At 45.6% G+C, this 18911-nt stretch overlaps 2 protein-coding genes across 3 annotated transcripts in view; one reads left to right on the plus strand and one right to left on the minus strand.

The window, feature by feature from the left end:
• Nucleotides 1-9026, minus strand: part of EHD3 (EH domain containing 3) — a 35828-nt gene extending 26802 nt beyond the window's left edge. Inside the window, exon 1 of one of the 2 annotated variants that reach the window (XM_030799998.1) lies at nt 8176-9026. In XM_030799998.1, the coding sequence (XP_030655858.1) occupies nt 8176-8402 (227 nt within the window). In that variant the 5' untranslated portion in view covers nt 8403-9026. The remainder of the gene's footprint in view (nt 1-8175) is intronic. The other variant, XM_003262705.4, reaches the window with a different exon arrangement.
• A 27-nt stretch (nt 9027-9053) lies between these two features.
• The window catches only part of CAPN14 (calpain 14), a 59193-nt gene continuing 49335 nt past the window's right edge, over nt 9054-18911 (plus strand). Inside the window, exons 1-2 of the mRNA XM_003262704.2 lie at nt 9054-9220; nt 16680-16803. The gene's annotated coding sequence lies outside the window, so the exon portion shown is untranslated. The remainder of the gene's footprint in view (nt 9221-16679; nt 16804-18911) is intronic.

Raw genomic sequence — 18911 nt, forward strand, 5'->3', positions numbered from 1 at the left:
TCTGGGGCATCCTCCAAGGCCTTGATGGACAGGAGCTAAGAGATGTTGCCCAACAAATGCAGACCTTTGGGGTGGGCTCTCCCCAAGTGCTGAGAATCCCCCTCCTGCTTTAAATCTTGGGGGCCTGTAGTTATGCACAGAGGGAAGAGCCAGGAGGCCCTGTTAAGTTGGGAAAGAAACTTGGAGATCTCCTGGTCGGTGGTCCTCAGCCTGCTGCACATCCCAGCCCCCTGTGAGGCTTTAGCTCTTGGTGTCTGGGCCCCACTCCCCAGAGGTGCTCACTGCTCTATCAGGAGTAGGGCCCTGGACACTGCTACTTCTCCCAGCTACCCAGCTCATTCTAGGTCCAGCCAGTGTTGGTAACCTGCTCTGGACTCAGCCTTTCATTTGACTGAAGTAACTGCTGAAACTCCATAGCCTTTCCACGTGTCACATATTATGCTAAATATTTTCACAACTGCATCTCCTTTGGTTCTCACAGCAGCCCTATAGATAGGCAGGCACTGAGGAAACTGAGGATTAGAAGGGTTACATGGCTTCTCAAAGTTAAACAGGTAGTAACAAAGCTGGAATCCACACCCACATCAGTCTGACCAAATCCTTTATTCTTCAACTGTCTTCTACCCTGAGGAAATCACTGCCTCACAGGCCGACAGAGCAGAGCTAGTACCAGACGCCACATCTCCAGGGCCCATGCCCTAGCTCTCTGCCCATCCTGTGACTCCCTAAGGTGGGCCAGCACAGATGGACTGCAGCAGCAGGCCTGGTCTGCACAGAGGGGTGGTGGCCAGGGAGGCTTGCCAGGGCTTCCTCCCACTCATCAACATCCCATTTTTGCCTTTGAGCAGCGTTCTGAGCTGTGAATTTACTCTGCGGTTCCATGGTAGTTAAAGTCAGGTTGCTATGGGCTCTGTCCCCAAGGAGGAGCCTTGGCAGCCAGCCCTGGAGGAAGCTGCTGATCTGCTGAGAGTTGGAGCCCTCCTGTCCAAAGGCCACCCGCCACACAGGGCAAGATGGGTTTCAGGTTGTCTTGGGAAGCCCCTGATCCTCCAGATCCCAGTTCAATAATCAGAGTGCGAGGGCAGGATTTCCTCTGGTCAGAGGATCACTTTGAAAGCTGGCACCGAGGTTGTGATGAGAGTGAATCCTAACAGCTGTACCCTTGGCTAGCACTTCCTGCCTTCTCAGAATATCTTCTCCTTCAGGGCCTCCTGGGAGAAGCTGGGTATCTCAGTGGCCTGGGTCCAGCCAACCTGCTTTCTCTAACCTTGAGGGCTATGGTCTCCAGCGGGTACTTAACTCAGGGAACCTCAGTACCTCCCTCCATAACATGGTGGGTAATTGTTCAGACTGATTGAGTACCTGCGATGTGCCGGACGCTGTTCTAAACTTTCCATGGATTATCTCATTTCACCTTCCCACATACTATGATGTCAGCACTATGCTCTTCCTCATCAAATGGACCTAATAAGAAAACCTATCTCACAGGGTGTTCTGGGGATTAAATTCATTGCAGAAGTTAAGCATTTAACCAGTACCTTAAATTACCTAGATTATCATTCCATTTGAAGCAGGAGGAGATGAAGGTTAAACGATGTGCCCCAGGTGATGCACTCAGTAAATAGTAACAAGGCTACGATTTGAACCTGGCACTTGGATTGGAGTTCATGCTCCTAACCACTATACTCACTCTCCTTTCCCGCCTTGACCAGGAAATGCAGCCATCTTTAGGGACAGGCCAAAAGGGTTGAGCTCCCTTTTAGAACAATGAATGGGACAAGAAGGCCACAAAGAAATATGGTTTGGCAGGTGGCAGGCAGGGCCAGGCCTTGGAGGAGAGGTGAGGCTTTGAGGCCCACAAACGCAGGAGTGTACTCATCTCTGTAAATATCAGCCGTGGGGTTCCCTGCTTGGCCTCAGTGACTGGGATGTGGCATCCCAAAGATGCTGCTATCATGTGATCAGAGCAGGTCCCTGGCTCCATGGGCTCTAAAATGACACTTCTGGATTTACAAACAGTCGGGCAAGATTACCCTTCATGAGAAAGATTCCATGCTGATTGGGAAAGCCCATCTATCTTTGCCTGCCCGGGCACCTGACCTAGTGAGTGTGTGGATGAGAAGCCCTAAGCAGGGCTCTGCAAGGGAGCAGCGACAGTGGATTGCAGGAAGTAGGGATCATCAAAGGCTCCAGGGACAGCTGAAATAGAGAGGGCTGAAAAGAACCAGCCTCTGGGCAGCCTCAAAAATGCCCAGAATGAACAGGGACAAACAGCAGTGATGAAGGATCATTCTTACACAGGCGTCTCAAATTCCACCCCTGAGAGGGACATGGTGTTCTCAGCATATGAGTGAAGGCTTCCCAGCCTAGCAGGGTGGCTTCCGGGGAAGTTACAGGGCCGCAGCCCGAGGTGGTCAGGCAAGGGCCTAGGGTTTGTCCTGCTAAACCCACATGACCCAAAACTTGCTGACCACACATGGGTCTGGGGAAACACTGAGTCTAATGAAGCCACCAGTAAGTCCAGGCAGCACAGTCGGGTGGGGTAAATTCTCAGGGACATTTGGGTATGGCTTACAGAAGCGGGTGCCCCTGTAACAAAGCCACCACTGTGTCCAGAAAGGAAAAATCTATTGAGGAATCTCATGCACTGATTCTTTATGGGAAGCGATACAGATCGCCTCTGTTGCCAGGAGAAAACATTCCCACAGCAGTGTGAAAAAAGAAAAGTTAATTCAGGCCAGGATGGGAACAGTGGAGATGGGGATGCACGAGAATGAGGGGAGACAGGACAGACTGAGTCCAGGATAATAGTACTCGCCCTGTCGGCCTCATGGGGTTTGAGGGAGACTGTAACGCACCCCACAGACACAAGCGAGGAAGTGGATGGGAGATGCTCCACAGCCAAGTTGAGGCATGAGTCAGCTCCGTGTTCCCTGGAGCAGCTATAATTGGCCCTGTCGAAAGCACCCTCAGCCATGTGATGAAGGGATTCCAGCACGAAGGAGAATCTGGTGGCCAGACAGTCCAGCCTCCTTGCGACAGGCCAGCCTGCCTAGGGCACTACCCGGCATCGTCCCCAGAGCTCAGCTATGTGCCCCTTCTCCAGCCCTTCCCTTCGTGCTGGAGAAGGGCCTTCCTGCACCTTCCTGAGAGCCTGCCTCTAAGTCTCATGTTAGAGAGTCAGCTTGAGAGAGGAGAGGAAATGATAAAGTCCCATACGCGGTGCCTGGAGCACAGCTGGTGCTAAACTGGTTCTGCCTCCCCTCCCCCCGAATCCGGTCAGTAATGCTGTGAGGCGGTTATTACTATTCGCATCTTATGGATAAGGAAACTGCGGGTCAGAAAGGGGAGGTGGCCTGACCTCTGTCAGACCTTCCTAACCAGGTCTCTGGGCAGGAAGTGGTGGAGCTGGATTCTGCTGACTTGGACTGTGTTCCATGGCCTTTGTCCCACTGTCAATGGGAATGGGAGGGAGACCCTTCCCCAAAGGTCTTTCTCCTCCCAGGAAATGTTTTTCCTGATGACTGCCAGGCACCTGACTTTCAAGGCAGCCCCTAAGTCAGGCTGAGGCACGCAGACACAGTTCCTCTGGCCTAAGGCCTTCTGCTTCCTTGTGTAACACTTAGGCCTTGTAAGAAGCAGGTGGATTTTCATCCAGGCCCATTTAGAGACCCAGCAGATCAGAACCCTGACAGACACAGGACATTGCCTGGCCTTGGTGGGTAGACAGGGCTGAAGGTGGTGCAGGGGCTGTGCCTGGCAGGATGGACTTTGCAGTGAGTGGGTCTATTGGGGTGGTGGCCCTCTCACTCTATTCCTTCGGCTTTCTGGAGAACCGTCTTTCCCGGTGCAGTGGCACTGTAATGCCAGGGGTGGGGATGTCAGGGTGGTGATGAGAGCTGGTGCAGCCACAGCAAATGCCAAGTCGCCTTTGGGGTGGGAGGTTGCAGAGTCTCCTGAAGTGGGAGAAGCTGAAAGGGCCAGCTCAGTAGCCCTCACGGTGGACTCCCATCCCAGCAGCCCCACCATGTGCTCATGCCTCAGGGTCCAAGTCACACGATAGAAGGTCCGTGCAACCCTCGGGACCAGCCCAGCCTTCCTATGGAGCCCAGGGCAACTTAGCTCTGCAGCCCCAGGCCCCACCAGCCAATCCACTACAGCCTCTATCTCAGCTCTGCCAAGGCCCAGGGAGGCCTCCCTCATGGCCCATGGAAGGACTCAGGCCTTCCTCAGCCCTGAAGCAGCCAGCTACTCACCTCCACTACCTGCAGAATAAGGGGCCACAGAAGTAGGCAGCAAGAAGGAGTGACCAGGGGCCAGATGGTCTAAGGAAGGAGGGATTCAAGGCTGCATGCCAGGCAGAGAAATAGCAAAGGGAGAAGAATAGCAGAGACAGGAGGAAATGCTGCCAGGGCCAGAGGGACACAGAGCTACTGTACTCCAAAGAGGCAGCCTGTGTTGGAGAGGGCAGCCGCCAAGCCAATTTACTGTTTATTTTATTACTCTGTGTTGCCGGGCCTTAGGACAGGGAAGTTATTTCAGGCAGAGATCACAGCACATTAATTAGTTATTAGAAGAATGTCCTTTTCTGTGTGTTCTTCCTGAGACAAGAAACAGACCCCGTGGCAAGCACATATAACTGAAAGTGGATGGACCCTCAGGGGCAAAATGCCAAGAACTAGGGGAATGAAGAGGCAAGCCTTTGTTTCCCAGGAAAAGGCCCCTCACAGGTTCAGGCCTGCGATGGAGACAAGAATCAAGGCGAGAAGCAGGGATGGGAGAAGGGAGGGGAGGAGGCCTTCTGAGACCTAGGCATGGACACACTTATCCACCCCAGAGCAGCCTTACTCGCGCTGGGGAAGGGATGCAGTGTCAACTCACCCTCTCGGAAAACAACCGCAAAATATGCCTCTTAATACAAAAATTTTAAAGTTAAAAAATAATTTAAACAAAACTCTGCCCAACTTTTGGCCTAGCAATTCCACTTCTGGGAATCTATAAAAAAAAAACAAAACAAAAAAACCCCACACACACAATATAGGAAAAAATATTATGCACAGAGATATTCAGAATTATTCTACAATAACAAAAAATTAGAAATAGTCCAAAAGGAGTAGATTAAGTAAATGAAGAATCGTATATACACACAATGAAATAGTATGCAGCTGTTAAAAACAATGCTATTCATTAGTTATTATTCATTAGTTAAATGAATAATTGTATATACAAATAGTGAAATAGTATGCAGTTGTTAAAAATAGTGCTTACGAATAATGCTTATAACATGGGAAATGTTCATGTTATAAGTAAGAAAACCTGGCCAGACGCAGTGGCTCACGTCTGTAATCGCCAGCACTTTGGGAGGCTGAGGTGGGTGGATCCCCTGAGGTCAGGAGTTCGAGACCAGTCTGCCTAACATGGCGAAACCCCATCTCTACTTAAAATACAAAAATTAGCCAGGTGTGGTGGCGGGTGCCTGTAACCCCAGCTACTTGGGAGGCTAAGGCAGGCGAATCGCTTGAACACAGGAGACGGAGGTTGCAGTGAGCCGAGATTGTGCCATTGTACTCCAGCCTGGGTGACACAGTGAGACTCCAACTCAAAAACAAAAACAAAAATAAACAAGCCAGCATACAAAATTATATGTACAGCATGATCTCAACTGTGCTATAAAATAGGTACAAATGCTGGAAATATATTTTATATATAAATTATATGTTTTATATATATATGTTTTATATGTAAATTAAAATAGCTTCTCCTAGGTCATGGGATTATGGGTGACTTTTTTCTTCTTTAAATTTATTCTTTTCTATATTTTCCAATTAAAAACAACTGTTTATTGGATTTTATGAGAAAGAAGAAAAGTACATGATTTGGTTCTGGAGGGTTCCCTGTGGTACGACCCCTCCTACAGCGCTGGCTGACACTTCCTCAAGGGGAGACAGCTTTTGACACATGAGCTAAATTCAGTTGCTGACATGAGTGGGGAGAGGGAACTATTGCACATGGAGGATAAGAAAGAAGAGGGATCTGCCTCTCCCGGTCTTGCTGTCTCCCTCAGATAGGGAATCATCTGTGGCAATTTGACTCTGCCACTTTCTTAGACCCAGTTAACAGCCAGCGATGACTCAGGCAAAGCCGGGAGAGTGTCTCAGACAAAAGGCGCTTAAACCTGTCTGCTGCTTGGGGATCCTCACCCCTCCCCATCTTCCCTCGCATTCTGCAAAATGTCTGCTGGGAACCTCCTATAGCTGAGACCCTGGGCGAGTCCCCGGAGATGCTAAGGCATGGATGTTGTCTTGTCAATGATTGTACACCAGGAAGGAGAAGCTACAGATAATGTATGAAAGGTTATAAATACCATATGTGTAGAGAGCCAGGGAAGGCTGTGAGAGGGCAAGGGTCATCTGCAAATGGCCTGCACTTCCCTTGAGGCATGAATGGGCCAAGTGGAGGCCAGGGCTCACGAAGGAAACTCTGCAGGCAACCCAGGCAGCTCTGAAGTGCCTTTGGCAGCAATGGGTGCTTAATAAAACAAGGGGCATGGCTTAGATCGGGGTTCCCACCCTAAAGTCCAAAGATGGCCCTTGGACCCCCAACATTATATGCAAATTTGGGATGTATGTACATTTTTCTAAAGATAGAAAGTTAAGAAGCAATGGATTAGATTAATCTCTAAGGCCTCTTGCAGTTCTATCAATATAAAACATACAAGAGCCAACAGGCCCATCACCTCCCAAACTCCTTCAGAAATCACTTGGCCTCTCAAAGCTGCTGAGCCCTAGGCTGTGCACTCTGCAAGGACAAACTCAGTGTGGTGTTGTGTTTAGACATGACCTGTTAGCATGGTGCTACTTTCAGAAGGCTGGCGTTACAAGGTCAATGTTAGAGAAAATTAGTACCTAGAAAATTAGTAACTAGACTGCTAACTTTTCTGCACTCCTCACCAAACAAAGCACAGCATTTCACATGCTATGGATGCTCAAACAGCCAAGGAATAGGAACAAGGGTACCCCTGCTTTCCAAACCCTCTGCAGGAGATGAACACACTTGACTTTGGGGGGGCTACCAAACTCCATTCTCAGGCTGTGGGAGCCTAACTCTTAAGACAGAGGGCCACAGCATTCTCAACAGTTTGGAATGGCTGTAAAAGAGGCCAAGAAAAATGGCTGGCCTTGAAGTTGGGAGGATTGAGGACTGGAGTGAAGCCTGTTCTCTAAAGATAAGAAGGGCCTCTGGTGGACCTCTCTGAATGCAGGGTGAACAAACTGACTTCTTGAGCCTCCCTCCAGCCCAAGGATTCTGTAATTGAAGGGAATGGATGACTCATTCTCAGAGTTACAGGCGTTTAGCCAAGCATCTCCTCACATGCATCTAGGACTTACATCCCAGGTCTGCTGCCCACTCTTTAGATGGCTCTGCACAATTCATTTAACTCCTCTGCGCCTCGGTTATCTCACCTGCAAAGTCAGCAACTGGATGAGACAATGCCAATATCCCTTCCACCTCTAAGAGTCTTTAATATTATTATTGAGCCATTAAGATCAAATAAGAGAAAGGGAAAAAAAAAAGCATTCTGATTCTGGACTCAGCTTCTGTCGAGTCTCCGAGATATATACACAGGAGCTCTGCTTTAGAGAAGGAAATGATAAAAGGAGGACAAGTAGCATCCCCAGGGCACGTCCGTTCCCAGGCCTGCACCCATCAGAACTCAGCTGCAACTGTGAGGGCCCCATGTGAGTGCCAAGCCCCCTGAAAAGCAAGGGAAGAGGTTTTGCCCGTGAATGATGTGTTGCTAAAAAGTGAAGACGTAAGACATCCCCATCAACAAAAGGTGCTCCAGAGACCAGGAGCTCTTCCATTGTGCCTCCTGGGCTTCGGTTTAATCATCCATAAGATGGGGAGACCAGGAATGGCTTTACACTTGAATACTTCAGGTTGACCACTAGAGCCAAGGGCCAAGTAGAGTGGACAGGTATTGGGCAGGATGGGAAGGGGGACCAGCAAAAATTGTGGGGTAAGATTTTGATGCCTGCACAAACACAGATCTCTTCAGGGCCCTCAACTGAAGGCTTCCCATTGGTCCCCTGTCAGGGGTGGAGTACCAGGAGTGACCGGAGGGACTAGGCGCTGGGCTCCGGGGTGGGCTGCCGGGACCCTGGGCCAGCTCACCTGATGAAGGTGGTCTTCCCAGTGGAGTACTGGCCCACCAGCAGAACCATGGGCTTGTTGTCGAAGTCGGCATCCTCCAGGGCGGGCGAGTGGAACTCGTGGAAGCGGTAATGCTCTTCCAAGGGCAGCAGCTTGCTCTTGTAGAGTTTCTTCAGCCCCTCACTCACCGTCTGGAAAACCTCGGGGTCCTTCCTCCGGCGGTCGTCCGTACCCAGCCAGCTGAACATCGCGGCCGCCGCTCGCCCCCGGCACGCAGCCCCAGGGGAAGACTCCTCCTCAGGGGAAGATGTCCCGTAGGACCGGTCCGCCGGGCTCCGAGCCGCGCCGCCGCCTCACCCAAGCGCGGGGCTCAGCCGCACCATGGCCAGGGCACGCGGCTAGGAGGGCCGGGAGCGCACTCTCCCTGCTCCTGGGACCAAGCCCAGCCACTGCTGCATCCAGCAGCCCAGGCCGGAGGGAGGATAAATAATCTGGGCTGGAGGAGGAGGGGTGAAATCTTGGCAATTAAAGTCGAACCTGCAAGGAAACTGCCAGATGCCCGGGTCCCCGATCGGCCCCCAGCCCTCGCCTGCTCTGACCTGCGTGCAGCAAGGGATGCTTCGGCTCCGCTCCTGCCAGACCGAGGCGGCTCAGGGGAGACGGAGACGCTGCCCAGCCCGCGGACAGCTCCGCATCCGCAACAGCATCCTGCAGCCCCAGGCGCTGGTTTAAATGCCAGCTGGGCAGGAAGCCGGCGCGCGGAGGAAGTTCCCTAGTACTGGCAAGGCAGGGCCGGCCCCACGGTCCCGATGACAGGAAGCCGCGCAGGGCGCCGCCATGTTTGCGGGCAGTCTCTCAGCTCCAGACCTGCGGCCGCGCGGGGAGAGGGATGCTGACCCAGTCCAGTGGGAGAGTGCGGGTGTCTCAGTCTCCGCCTCTGGGGCTTCGATTTGGGAACAGCGCCCTCTCAGGGACGGCTGCGAGGACAGAGTTGACCTATTCGTCACCCTCCCTGCTTTGAATCGCCTCTCCTTCAGTTGCTGAGGTCAATTCCCTAGGAAAACAGGTACTCTAGTATTGGGGGATTTTTTTTTTTTGGCGTAGAAAGAAGGATCCACTATCAGGTTACACAAAATAACCAAAACTGTCACTACCCAAACTTTTAGCTAGGCTTAGGGTGAAGTCAAAATCGTTCCCGTTTATTTATTCATTCATTCCAGCAAAACAAAACAAGCCAACAAGCAAAATCCCTGCAAGTATTGGGCATTTATTATGGGGCAGATACAATTTTGGTGACTGTGGATACAGAGATGAGTGCTGAACAGACTCTCCTTCCAGGAACTCCAGTAAAGGCAGGCTTTAAAGAGGAGGCATGAGCAGAGGGTCATGGGAATACAGGGAGGAGTCACTCCTTTTGTGTGGCTAATTTGAGGAAGGCTTCATGGAAAGCATGACTGTAAGCTGGATGCTAAATGATGAATTGACATTCATTATTCTAGGAGCATAAGGAGCATTTGCAAAGGCTTCAGGAACATGGGAGAACTTGGTGTGTCCAAGGCAGAGTAAACAGTTTGGCATAGCTGGAGTGTAGGGTTTAGGAAGGTGGAAGAGAGTGAGGGAGGCCAAGCATGAAAGGCTTTGCCAGAGATGGGGAACCAATAACAATGCTATTACTAATCATTGTTACATTAACAAAATGCTCAGCATGTGCAGGGGCCTGGGCTAAGTTCTCAGTGAACATTGCTTTATTTAACCTTCATGGCAGATCATATTATCTCCAGCATCATACTAAGGAGAGTGAGTGGGAACACTGTCCAGGTGTAGGCAAAAGCAGTGCATTGTGTATAGAGAGTTTAAAGCCAATAATAAACTGGCCGAAAGTTGACGTGCTTTGTATTGGCACCGTTCTAAACGGTGTAGTGATAAAGCACTCCTCCCTGCCCAGGCTAATGACTCCCACTACCCTCTCTTCCACAGATGAAGAAGGAGTAGGCTGTGGACCAGGCAGGAACTGGAATGCCAAGAGCAGTGTCGGAGGGGCAAAAGAGGTTGGGGGTTGATATGGTTTTCCTTTGTGTCCCCGCATAAATCTCATCTCTATTGTAATCCCCATAATCCCCACACGTCTAGGGAGAGAGCTGGTGGGAGGAGATTGGATCATGGGGACAGTTTCCTTCATGCTGTTCTCATGATAGGGAGTGAGTTCTCGTGAGAGCCGATGGTTTTATAAGGGGCTCTTCCCACTTTGCTCCTCACACTTCTCTCTCCTGCCACCTTGTGAAGGACGTGTTTGCTTCCCCTTCCACCAAGACTGTAAGTTTCCTGAGGCCTCTCTAGTCATGCAGAACTGAGAGTTAATTAAACCTTTTTCCTTTATAAATTACCCAGTCTTAGGTATTTCTTCATAGCAGTGTGAAAACAGACTAATATAGAGGCCAAGAGACCATTTAGGAAACTATTCCAAAGCTTAGGAGACAGCTGCAGTGGGATTGGAGAAGAGGTCAGACTCAAAAGATTTTTTCATGGAATAGAATGGTCAGATCTTGGTATGTGATAAAAAAAAGAGGACATAAAGGCGAGGCACAGTCTAGGATGATTTTGAATTTTCTACCATAGGAGGTAAGATCGTCGGAGAAGCTCTTCCACTAATTAGGAGAGGCAGAGAGAGAGCTGATTTAGCAGACAGAGATAATGTGTTCAATCTAAAGCATGTTGCATTTGAAGTGCCTGCAGGAGCTTCAAGAGGAGTATGGTGAAGCTGCAAGGATTTCGGGGAGGGGGGATTATCAGAGGCCAGTGCTGAATAGAATCTCCTTAGTTACATCTCAGATCTCCCGACTCCCTCCTTGAACTCCAGAACTGATCACCTCTTGTTGAGAATTCACTCAGATTAATATTTCACCCTTGGTGTTTAGTTACTACCAACATACGAACCTAAGGAGTAATATTAAAGATATTTAACAACTCACAAGGCATGAGAATCAAACACCCGGAACAGACACTGGCCTTCCTAGTGGAGCAAGGCTTGTGGCCCCATGCCATGCCTGGTGTTAATACAGTGGTGTCTGGACCTTGGAGTGGTCTGAGCCTGTCCCCGGAGAGAGGTCAGGATGGCCAGTGTGACAGGAAAGAAATCAAGGGGCCCCATTATGGAAATATTTCAAGAATTTTGTAATCAGTACAGCCATGCCATTGTCTACTGCTGAATGTCTGTTCCGAATATCTAATTTACCGAGTGCCCGTTGACACATCTACTCCCGTCTCAGTCTTGAGTAGTTGAAATCTATCTGTTTAAAAAAGGAACTAATGGAGCATTTCTATAGACTAGCAATAAAATGTCATAAAAGATAATATTCGGCCGGGCGCAGTGGCTCACGCTTGTAATCCCAGCACTTTGGGAGGCCGAGGCGGGCGGATCACGAGGTCAGGAGATCGAGACCACGGTGAAACCCCGTCTCTACTAAAAATACAAAAAATTAGCCGGGTGTGGTGGCGGGCGCCTGTAGTCCCAGCTACTCGGAGAGGCTGAGGCAGGAGAATGGCGTGAACCCGGGAGGTGGAGCTTGCAGTGAGCCGAGATCGCGCCACTGCACTCCAGCCTGGGTGAAAGAGCAAGACTCCGTCTCAAAAAAAAACAAAAAAACAAAAAGATAATATTCAAAAAAGATACTGTTTTCAAAAAACAAAAACCTATGGAAAAATCTAACAAAAGATATGCAAAATCTTTATGTGAAAAATAATAAAACTTTATAGAAAGATGTTAAAGAAGTTCTAAATAAATGGGAGAGACATGCCATGTTCCATTGTGGAAAGATCACATGTCACAAACATGTGAATTCTTTACAACATGATTGATAAATTCGATAATTGAGAGATATGATTGAAATCGAAATCTAAATAAGGTTTTCCGTGGAAATTGACAAGGTGGTTCTAAAATGTATAACATATAGAGCAATGGTAAAAAAAAGCTTAGATATTTCAGGAGAAGAAAGAAGATAAGAAGAACAAAGAGGAGGAGGAGAGGGAGAGGTGGAAGGGGAAGGAGGGAAGAAAAAGGAGAACAGGGAAGAGAAGACAAGAGTAACATAGCAATGGCAACAACTAAGTGAAGAGAACTTGCCCTAGTGGACATTATTATAAAGTTACAGTAGTTAAGATGGTTTTGGCACAGAGACGAATAGAATAACGACACTGTAAATAGCCAGGAAATTTGGAAGCCTGATATATACAGAAGTTGCAATAGAGATTGCGTATATATCACCACAAAGTCAGGAAGAATTCTTTAAACAAGACATCAGAAGTACAAACTGAAAAATGAAAAAAACTAAGTTTAGCACTAGCAAAATTTAAAACTTTCGTTCAACTAAAAATACAAAAGTGAGTGAAAAGATATTTCCTATACACAAAAACCCACGGAAGCACATCCAGAATATAGAATTAATGCCTGTACATTGATAACAAAGACAAACATTCCAATAGAAAAAAACTTGGCAAGAGCCACAAAAATGTCTTTTACAAGAGGCTACATGAATGTCCTATAAACGTAAGAAAAGATGTTGCATCTCATTAGTAATTAGAGAAATGCCAAACCACACTAACACTCCATACCCACCAAAATGGCAAGAATAAAAAGTTGGATGATACCAAGGGTTGGTGAAGATGTAGAGCAATGGGAGCTCTCATAAAATGCTGATGGGTGTGCAGGCTGGCGCAAATACTTTGGGAAACAGTTTGGCATTGCTTAGTGAAGCTGAAGATGTGCATGTCCTATGACCTATGTCCTTCCATTCTATTTCAAGGCGTGATCTAGAGAAACTCTTGCACATGTGCATAGGGAGATAAGTCTAAGAATGTTGATGGCAACGTTATTTGTAGCAGCAAAAATTTATAAACAACTAAATGTCCTTCACCGAGTAAATGGATAAATGTGCCACATTCATATAAAATATATACCACACTGGGGTCTAGTTGAGGGTGGAGGGTGGGAGGAAGGAGAGGAACAAAAAGCAAGAACTATTGGGTACTAGACTTAACACCTGGGTAATGAAATAATCTGTACAACAGACCTCCATGACACTAGTTTACCTATATAACAAACCTTCACACGTACTCCCGAACCTAAAATAAAAGTTACAAAAAATACATACTCTACAGATGAGAAAAATAAGGGAAGTGGTGCTACCTATGCCAAAATATATCGTTGAGTGAATAAAGCCAGAAGTAGGCTATTATGCATAGAATCATACAATTTCATTAATGTTTCAGGTCATGCAAAAACCACTATCTGTTGTTCATGGATGCATATGTGTGCATTGAAGTTTTTAAAAAGAGAAGTAAAGGAACATAAAACACTAGTCAGCAATGGGGTGTTCTCTTGGAAAAAAAAAGGGAAATGGAATTGGGGATGGGTACACAGGGAGCTTCAACTATATATACACTGTTTTCTTTTTCTTTTCCTTTTTTTTTTTTTTGAATATGGGGTCTTGCTCCGTCACCCAGGCTGGAGTGCAGTGGCGCCATCTTGGCCTACTGCAACCTCTACTTCCTGCGTTCAAGAGATTCTTCGCCTGCCTCACCCTCGCAAGTAGCTGGGACTACAGGCATGAGCCACCACGCCTGGCTAACTTTTTGTATTTTTAATAGAGATGGAGTTTCACCATGTTGGCCAGGCTATTATTTCTCAAATTTGATAGTGAATACTTGGCTGTTCATTTCTTATTCCTTTTATCCTTTATTTAAAAAAAAATCTGGTCCTTGGATGCACAAAGTTGGAATTTTTTTCATAATTGTGGTTCAAGACAAACTATACCTGGCTCTTTTACTATATTTTTAAAAAACTTAACACATATTTTTGTAATGGACCCTTGATGAACCCATCATTCAAACCAAGGACTAGAAAAATTAGCAGTAATTTACATCTACTTATGTGCTCCTCCCCATCCTGTCTCCTGCCCCTTCTCCTTCTTTCTAGAGGGGACCCCTATCCTGAATCTACTGTGTGTTGTTCCCTTGCTTTTTAATTACTGTTATACACAAATGCAAGCCAAAAGAACATATTGTTGAGGTTTAGTGTTTTTGGACTTTTTCTAAAAAGCATATCCTGCTGCATGTAGTTCCCCTGGAACTTGACTTTTCTCCCGTTCAACATTTGTTTTCAGCCCCATCTGGCTCCACAGGGCTCTCTCCCACCAAGTGTCTCTTCCAAACCCAGCACATGCCTCCTATTTCTGTCACCTGCCAGGTGCATGGGGGTTCCCAGTCAGACAACCTGCAGTAGATGGAGTCCTGGTGTCCCCATGTCTTTGCTGTTGAGCTTGGAGAACGTGGCTTCACTCTCAAGCCTCAGCACCCTGGTGTCTGAAATAAAGATGGCAATAGCATTTTTTCAGGATTAAAGGGACCATGCATGTAAAGTGCCATTGAGAGTGTTCAGTATATTTTAGCTCTTAATATTATAATCATTATTACTTTTATCCACTACATGGCACTGCCTTATATCCTATTTAACAAGCTGTTTAATAAACTGTTGAATAAGCTTAGTATTTAATAGCTGTAATATTTAATAAGCTATTTAATAAGCTAGCACCTAATAAGTTAGTGAGCAACTTCTTTCAGTTCATTTGTGTCTTAACTGAGGATGGCTCATTGACTCAAAGGAATATAATTGTTAGTAGTGATATCTGTGACGTTTGCTCTGGGTTCTTGGGGATGACACTATGAAACAGAAGACTTTTCCATCTCTTCTGTTTCTCCCACTCAGATACTAACCCAGGCTGAACCCTCCTTAGCTTCCAAGATCAGATGAGATCAGGTGCATTCAGGGTGGTATGGATACAGACACTTCCCTTTCTCATCCACAACACCAGAGTCTGGCCAGAAGTAAAGGGAGAAGGTGGAAACTGTAGCAGCAACCTGGAATACAAGTTTGAGCCCTGGCTAGGGGAGTTAGAAGAATCGGGAAGTGGGACCAAGTGTCCACAATCTTAGGAATCTATGGCCCCTTTCAACCTGGCCCAACTACCATTGCATCCTAGTGACCTGCCTACAACCACGCTCACATGCATGCCTCCCACAGCTGCTTCCTGCTCATCACCACGTGGGCTCCTTTGCACACCCTGTCTTCAGCCTCAGTCTTCCCTTCCCCACACTCTGCCTGGTGGGCACCCACTCATACCTTAAGGCTCAGTGTGTGGTGATCTGCCCTCTGAAGAGCTGAGTCATCAGCTCTCCCATAAGAAGGCTGTGCCCCTCTCTCCACTTCCAAGTTACCCCACGTAAACCTCTGTTACCGCATTCATCACATGTTACTATAATTACATGTTTAAATTGTTTGCCTTCCAACTAGACAGGGCACGTCTTCAGCTTGACGCAGTGTTGTACTCATTCTGTTTACTTCAGTTGGAGGCGAAAGTGCATCAGCTCAGCCAATTCCTACTGATGAGATCAGGCCGAGTTAAAACCTCTTTTTATGACAAGGTCCTTATCGGTGAAACCGGGGTAAGAGAAACACCAAAGGCAGAAAAGTGTCAGTGACACTTCACAATGTTGTTGTGGGGATAAAATGAAACAACGTAGGTCAAGGACCTGATACGTTTCTTATAAGTCTATAGTAAGCGCTCGATAAATAGTTCCCTTTCCCCTTGGATGAATGAGTACTGAACGTGCACAAGGAAAGGGAAGTCTAGAATAAAAATACACAGGTGAGGGAACTGTGCTCAGGAAGTTTATAAGCCAAAAAGGAGATGAATAAAGAGGGTCTGTCTGAGTCTAGTTGATGGGCTGTCCAGGAATAACGCTCCCCATTCATACCATCGGTACCACAGCTACTTAATTGCTGGGATGCAGCTCTCACATACATAGCAGCTCTCCTCGGCAGAAAGTCAGTTTCATCCCTAGGTGCAGCAGAAGCAGAGCTAACCTGAGAAATCCAACATTACACAGAGGAAAGCCCACACCACGAGAGGCAGCAGTGTGTATCTGGTTTTAATAAGATGCCTGCTTGATGAACATCCACAGCTCAGTTTCTAAGAACCTCAACTTCCAAAGGCAAGACATTTGCTACCTGCAAGATGTGACCTATAATTCGAAAATCTCCTAATTATGGTCAGTGTCTGCTTTTGTAGCACATGTGTTTCCACAGCGTGGGCATCTAGTCCTCATGGCAATCCTGAAGAGGAAGCTAGGGATGTTTCCCGGAGGGAAACTCAGGTGCAGAGAGGTAGGAAACTACCCACACAGGCATCTTTGATTGAGCTATCTATCATCCTACTCACTTTACCCTCAGTCCACAAAAAGTGAGAGGCAGCTTACCGAAATCCCTTGAATTCTAAAAAATAAGTGAACCCTTGAGGCGGCTGATATGAGGGGAATGGGCAGGTGGGTGGTACAGAAATATCAGAGGGAGATGAGCAAGAGGCCCCCAGAGGTGAGCAGCCATCACTTTGGGCTCTGAGCTGCTTGATCAGTGCAAAAACAGAAACAAGTTATTAGTTCCAAGCCCAAATATATCAGTCTGTCCTTGCCAGCAGGATCTTGATTGCACCATCCTACTCAACAGCTTCGCTTGGGTAAGAGAAACACCAAAAGCAGAAAAATCCATGCTGAAGGACCCCAGGACCAGCACCAGTTCCTGAGCATCTTTCCTGGGCTGTAAGTGTTGTTTACGCGTCTGTCTCTTTGCCAGGGGAGATAGAGGAAGCACCTTGAGGAGAAAAGCTCTCTTTTAACCCTGCACTGGGCTGGTGCAGGCACTGAAGTTGAACCATTCCTGATGTGGCTTTTGACAAGCAAACAGCAAGATTAGGAATGTGAATTACCTGCAGTTGGCCAATTATAATAACCCTATATGTTATAACAGATAAGTCTATGACTACAAAAATGTCTGTGAGCACAGAGAACCTGATAAAGGCAGAAGCTGTGAGCGTGGGTTATTTAAAAATACACAGGCAGACAAAGTGGGGTATTAAAGTTTGGGGTGATAATGTATCAGGAATTATTTCCGCATTCTTTACTAGTTCTCTCGGTTCAATGATCTTCTGCTCTCCTTTGATTTGTCAAATCTTAAAGATAAATTATTGGATAACATAATCCTTATTTCAGAGTTATCTATTTTGTTTCCATGAGTTGTTTGCCTAAATTAGTATTATGCTATTTAAATTACAACAACTTCTGATAAATTTTAATATCTGGTATGAATAGTTGCCCTCCCTTACTAGTAGGTTTTTAAAATTTCTTAGATATTCTCACTTTCTTCTTGTTTTCATCATTGTCTTCCTCCTCCTCTCCCTCTTTCTGTCTTTTGTGTTTTCCAATTGAAAGGTATTATGAAAATTTGGGGGTAATTTTGCTTCAATCTTTTCTTTTGTGCACTTATATTTAACTTACCATCTGATCTTTTCCCCCAGTCAACACCATACCACCAGTGTTTTTACATATCCTGAAAAAATATTCCAATAATTAAATTGAAATGAATGCTAATATTCAGCCATATGGAAATTCTTTAATCTAATTAACTATATTCAATAATGGACAGATAAGTCATTTGCAAAATCATTGTCAACAATAATAAAAGTTCTATTTCAGAGTTATCTATTCTGTTTCTGTGATCATCATTGAATGATGAACATTTTTGTGCGTAAATATTCATCCATGGTTTTATTTTCTTTGTATATATTTAATAAATGAAATTATTGGGAATATTATTAATGCTTTTGATACTTATCACCAAATTGCTTTCCAAAAGAGGCACATCAATTTATATACTTACCACAATGATATCAGAGTTCCTACATTTTTTCTCTCACTCCAGCCCTGTATGTTATTATTTTAAAATATTTTCATTTTATTAAAATGTAGTTATCTCTCATTTAAAAATTTAAAGCTTATTATTTTAAAATATCCATCAATTTGGGAAGTGAGAAATGACAGACTTTTAAAAATCAGTATATATTTTATTATGAAAAAATGTTGAAATTGTTTATTAACCATTTATATTTTTCTGATTGTCTATTTTTTTCCTCATTTTTCTAAAAGCATTTAGTGTTTTTCTTATTGTTTTGAAAGAGTTTTTAATTTTTACAGTAAGGACATTTATTAACCTTTTGTCTGTGTCTAATCCAAGTTAATTTTAATGTTTTGCCAATTACCTTCTCCTTGTCTCTTCTCTCTCCTACAAAACAGAATTATTGGGATCTCTTAATCAGAATCTCATTAAAACTGTGAATTAATTTTAGGAATGACATATTTTTAATACTTAATCTTTCCCTCCAGGAGTATGACATGACTGTCTATTTATTCACAGATCTTTTATGTCTCTATAAACTTTTTATAGTTCTCCTCAAATAGGTCAAAAACATTCCTTGATTATTCTCAGATATTTTATAGTTTATTATTATTACAAATGAGATATTTCTATTATGGTACCTTCTAATTGGTTATTGTTATATATAGGAATCCCATTAATTTAAACAATATATATAGTTATTTTATTTACTACTTATTTTAGTTTATTCTTTGTTTTTCTACTTACATAAAGATTATCAACCAGAGCTTTTCTTTTTTATTAATACTATGTTGGTTTGTAATGCATATTTCATATTTTGGCTAGAATTTTTGGAACAATGTTGAAAATAACAAAGTTGTGAACATTCTTGTTTTGTTCATGATTTCAATGATATCCCGGTACCTGTCTGGATTCTTTTTTCTCTCCCCACCTCAACTTCTTCACGCCTTGGCTTGGGCGTGATGATCTCTTTCAA

Source organism: Nomascus leucogenys, chromosome 19 (assembly GCF_006542625.1).
Source record: "Nomascus leucogenys isolate Asia chromosome 19, Asia_NLE_v1, whole genome shotgun sequence".
In the NCBI taxonomy this organism is placed as follows: domain Eukaryota; kingdom Metazoa; phylum Chordata; class Mammalia; order Primates; family Hylobatidae; genus Nomascus; species Nomascus leucogenys.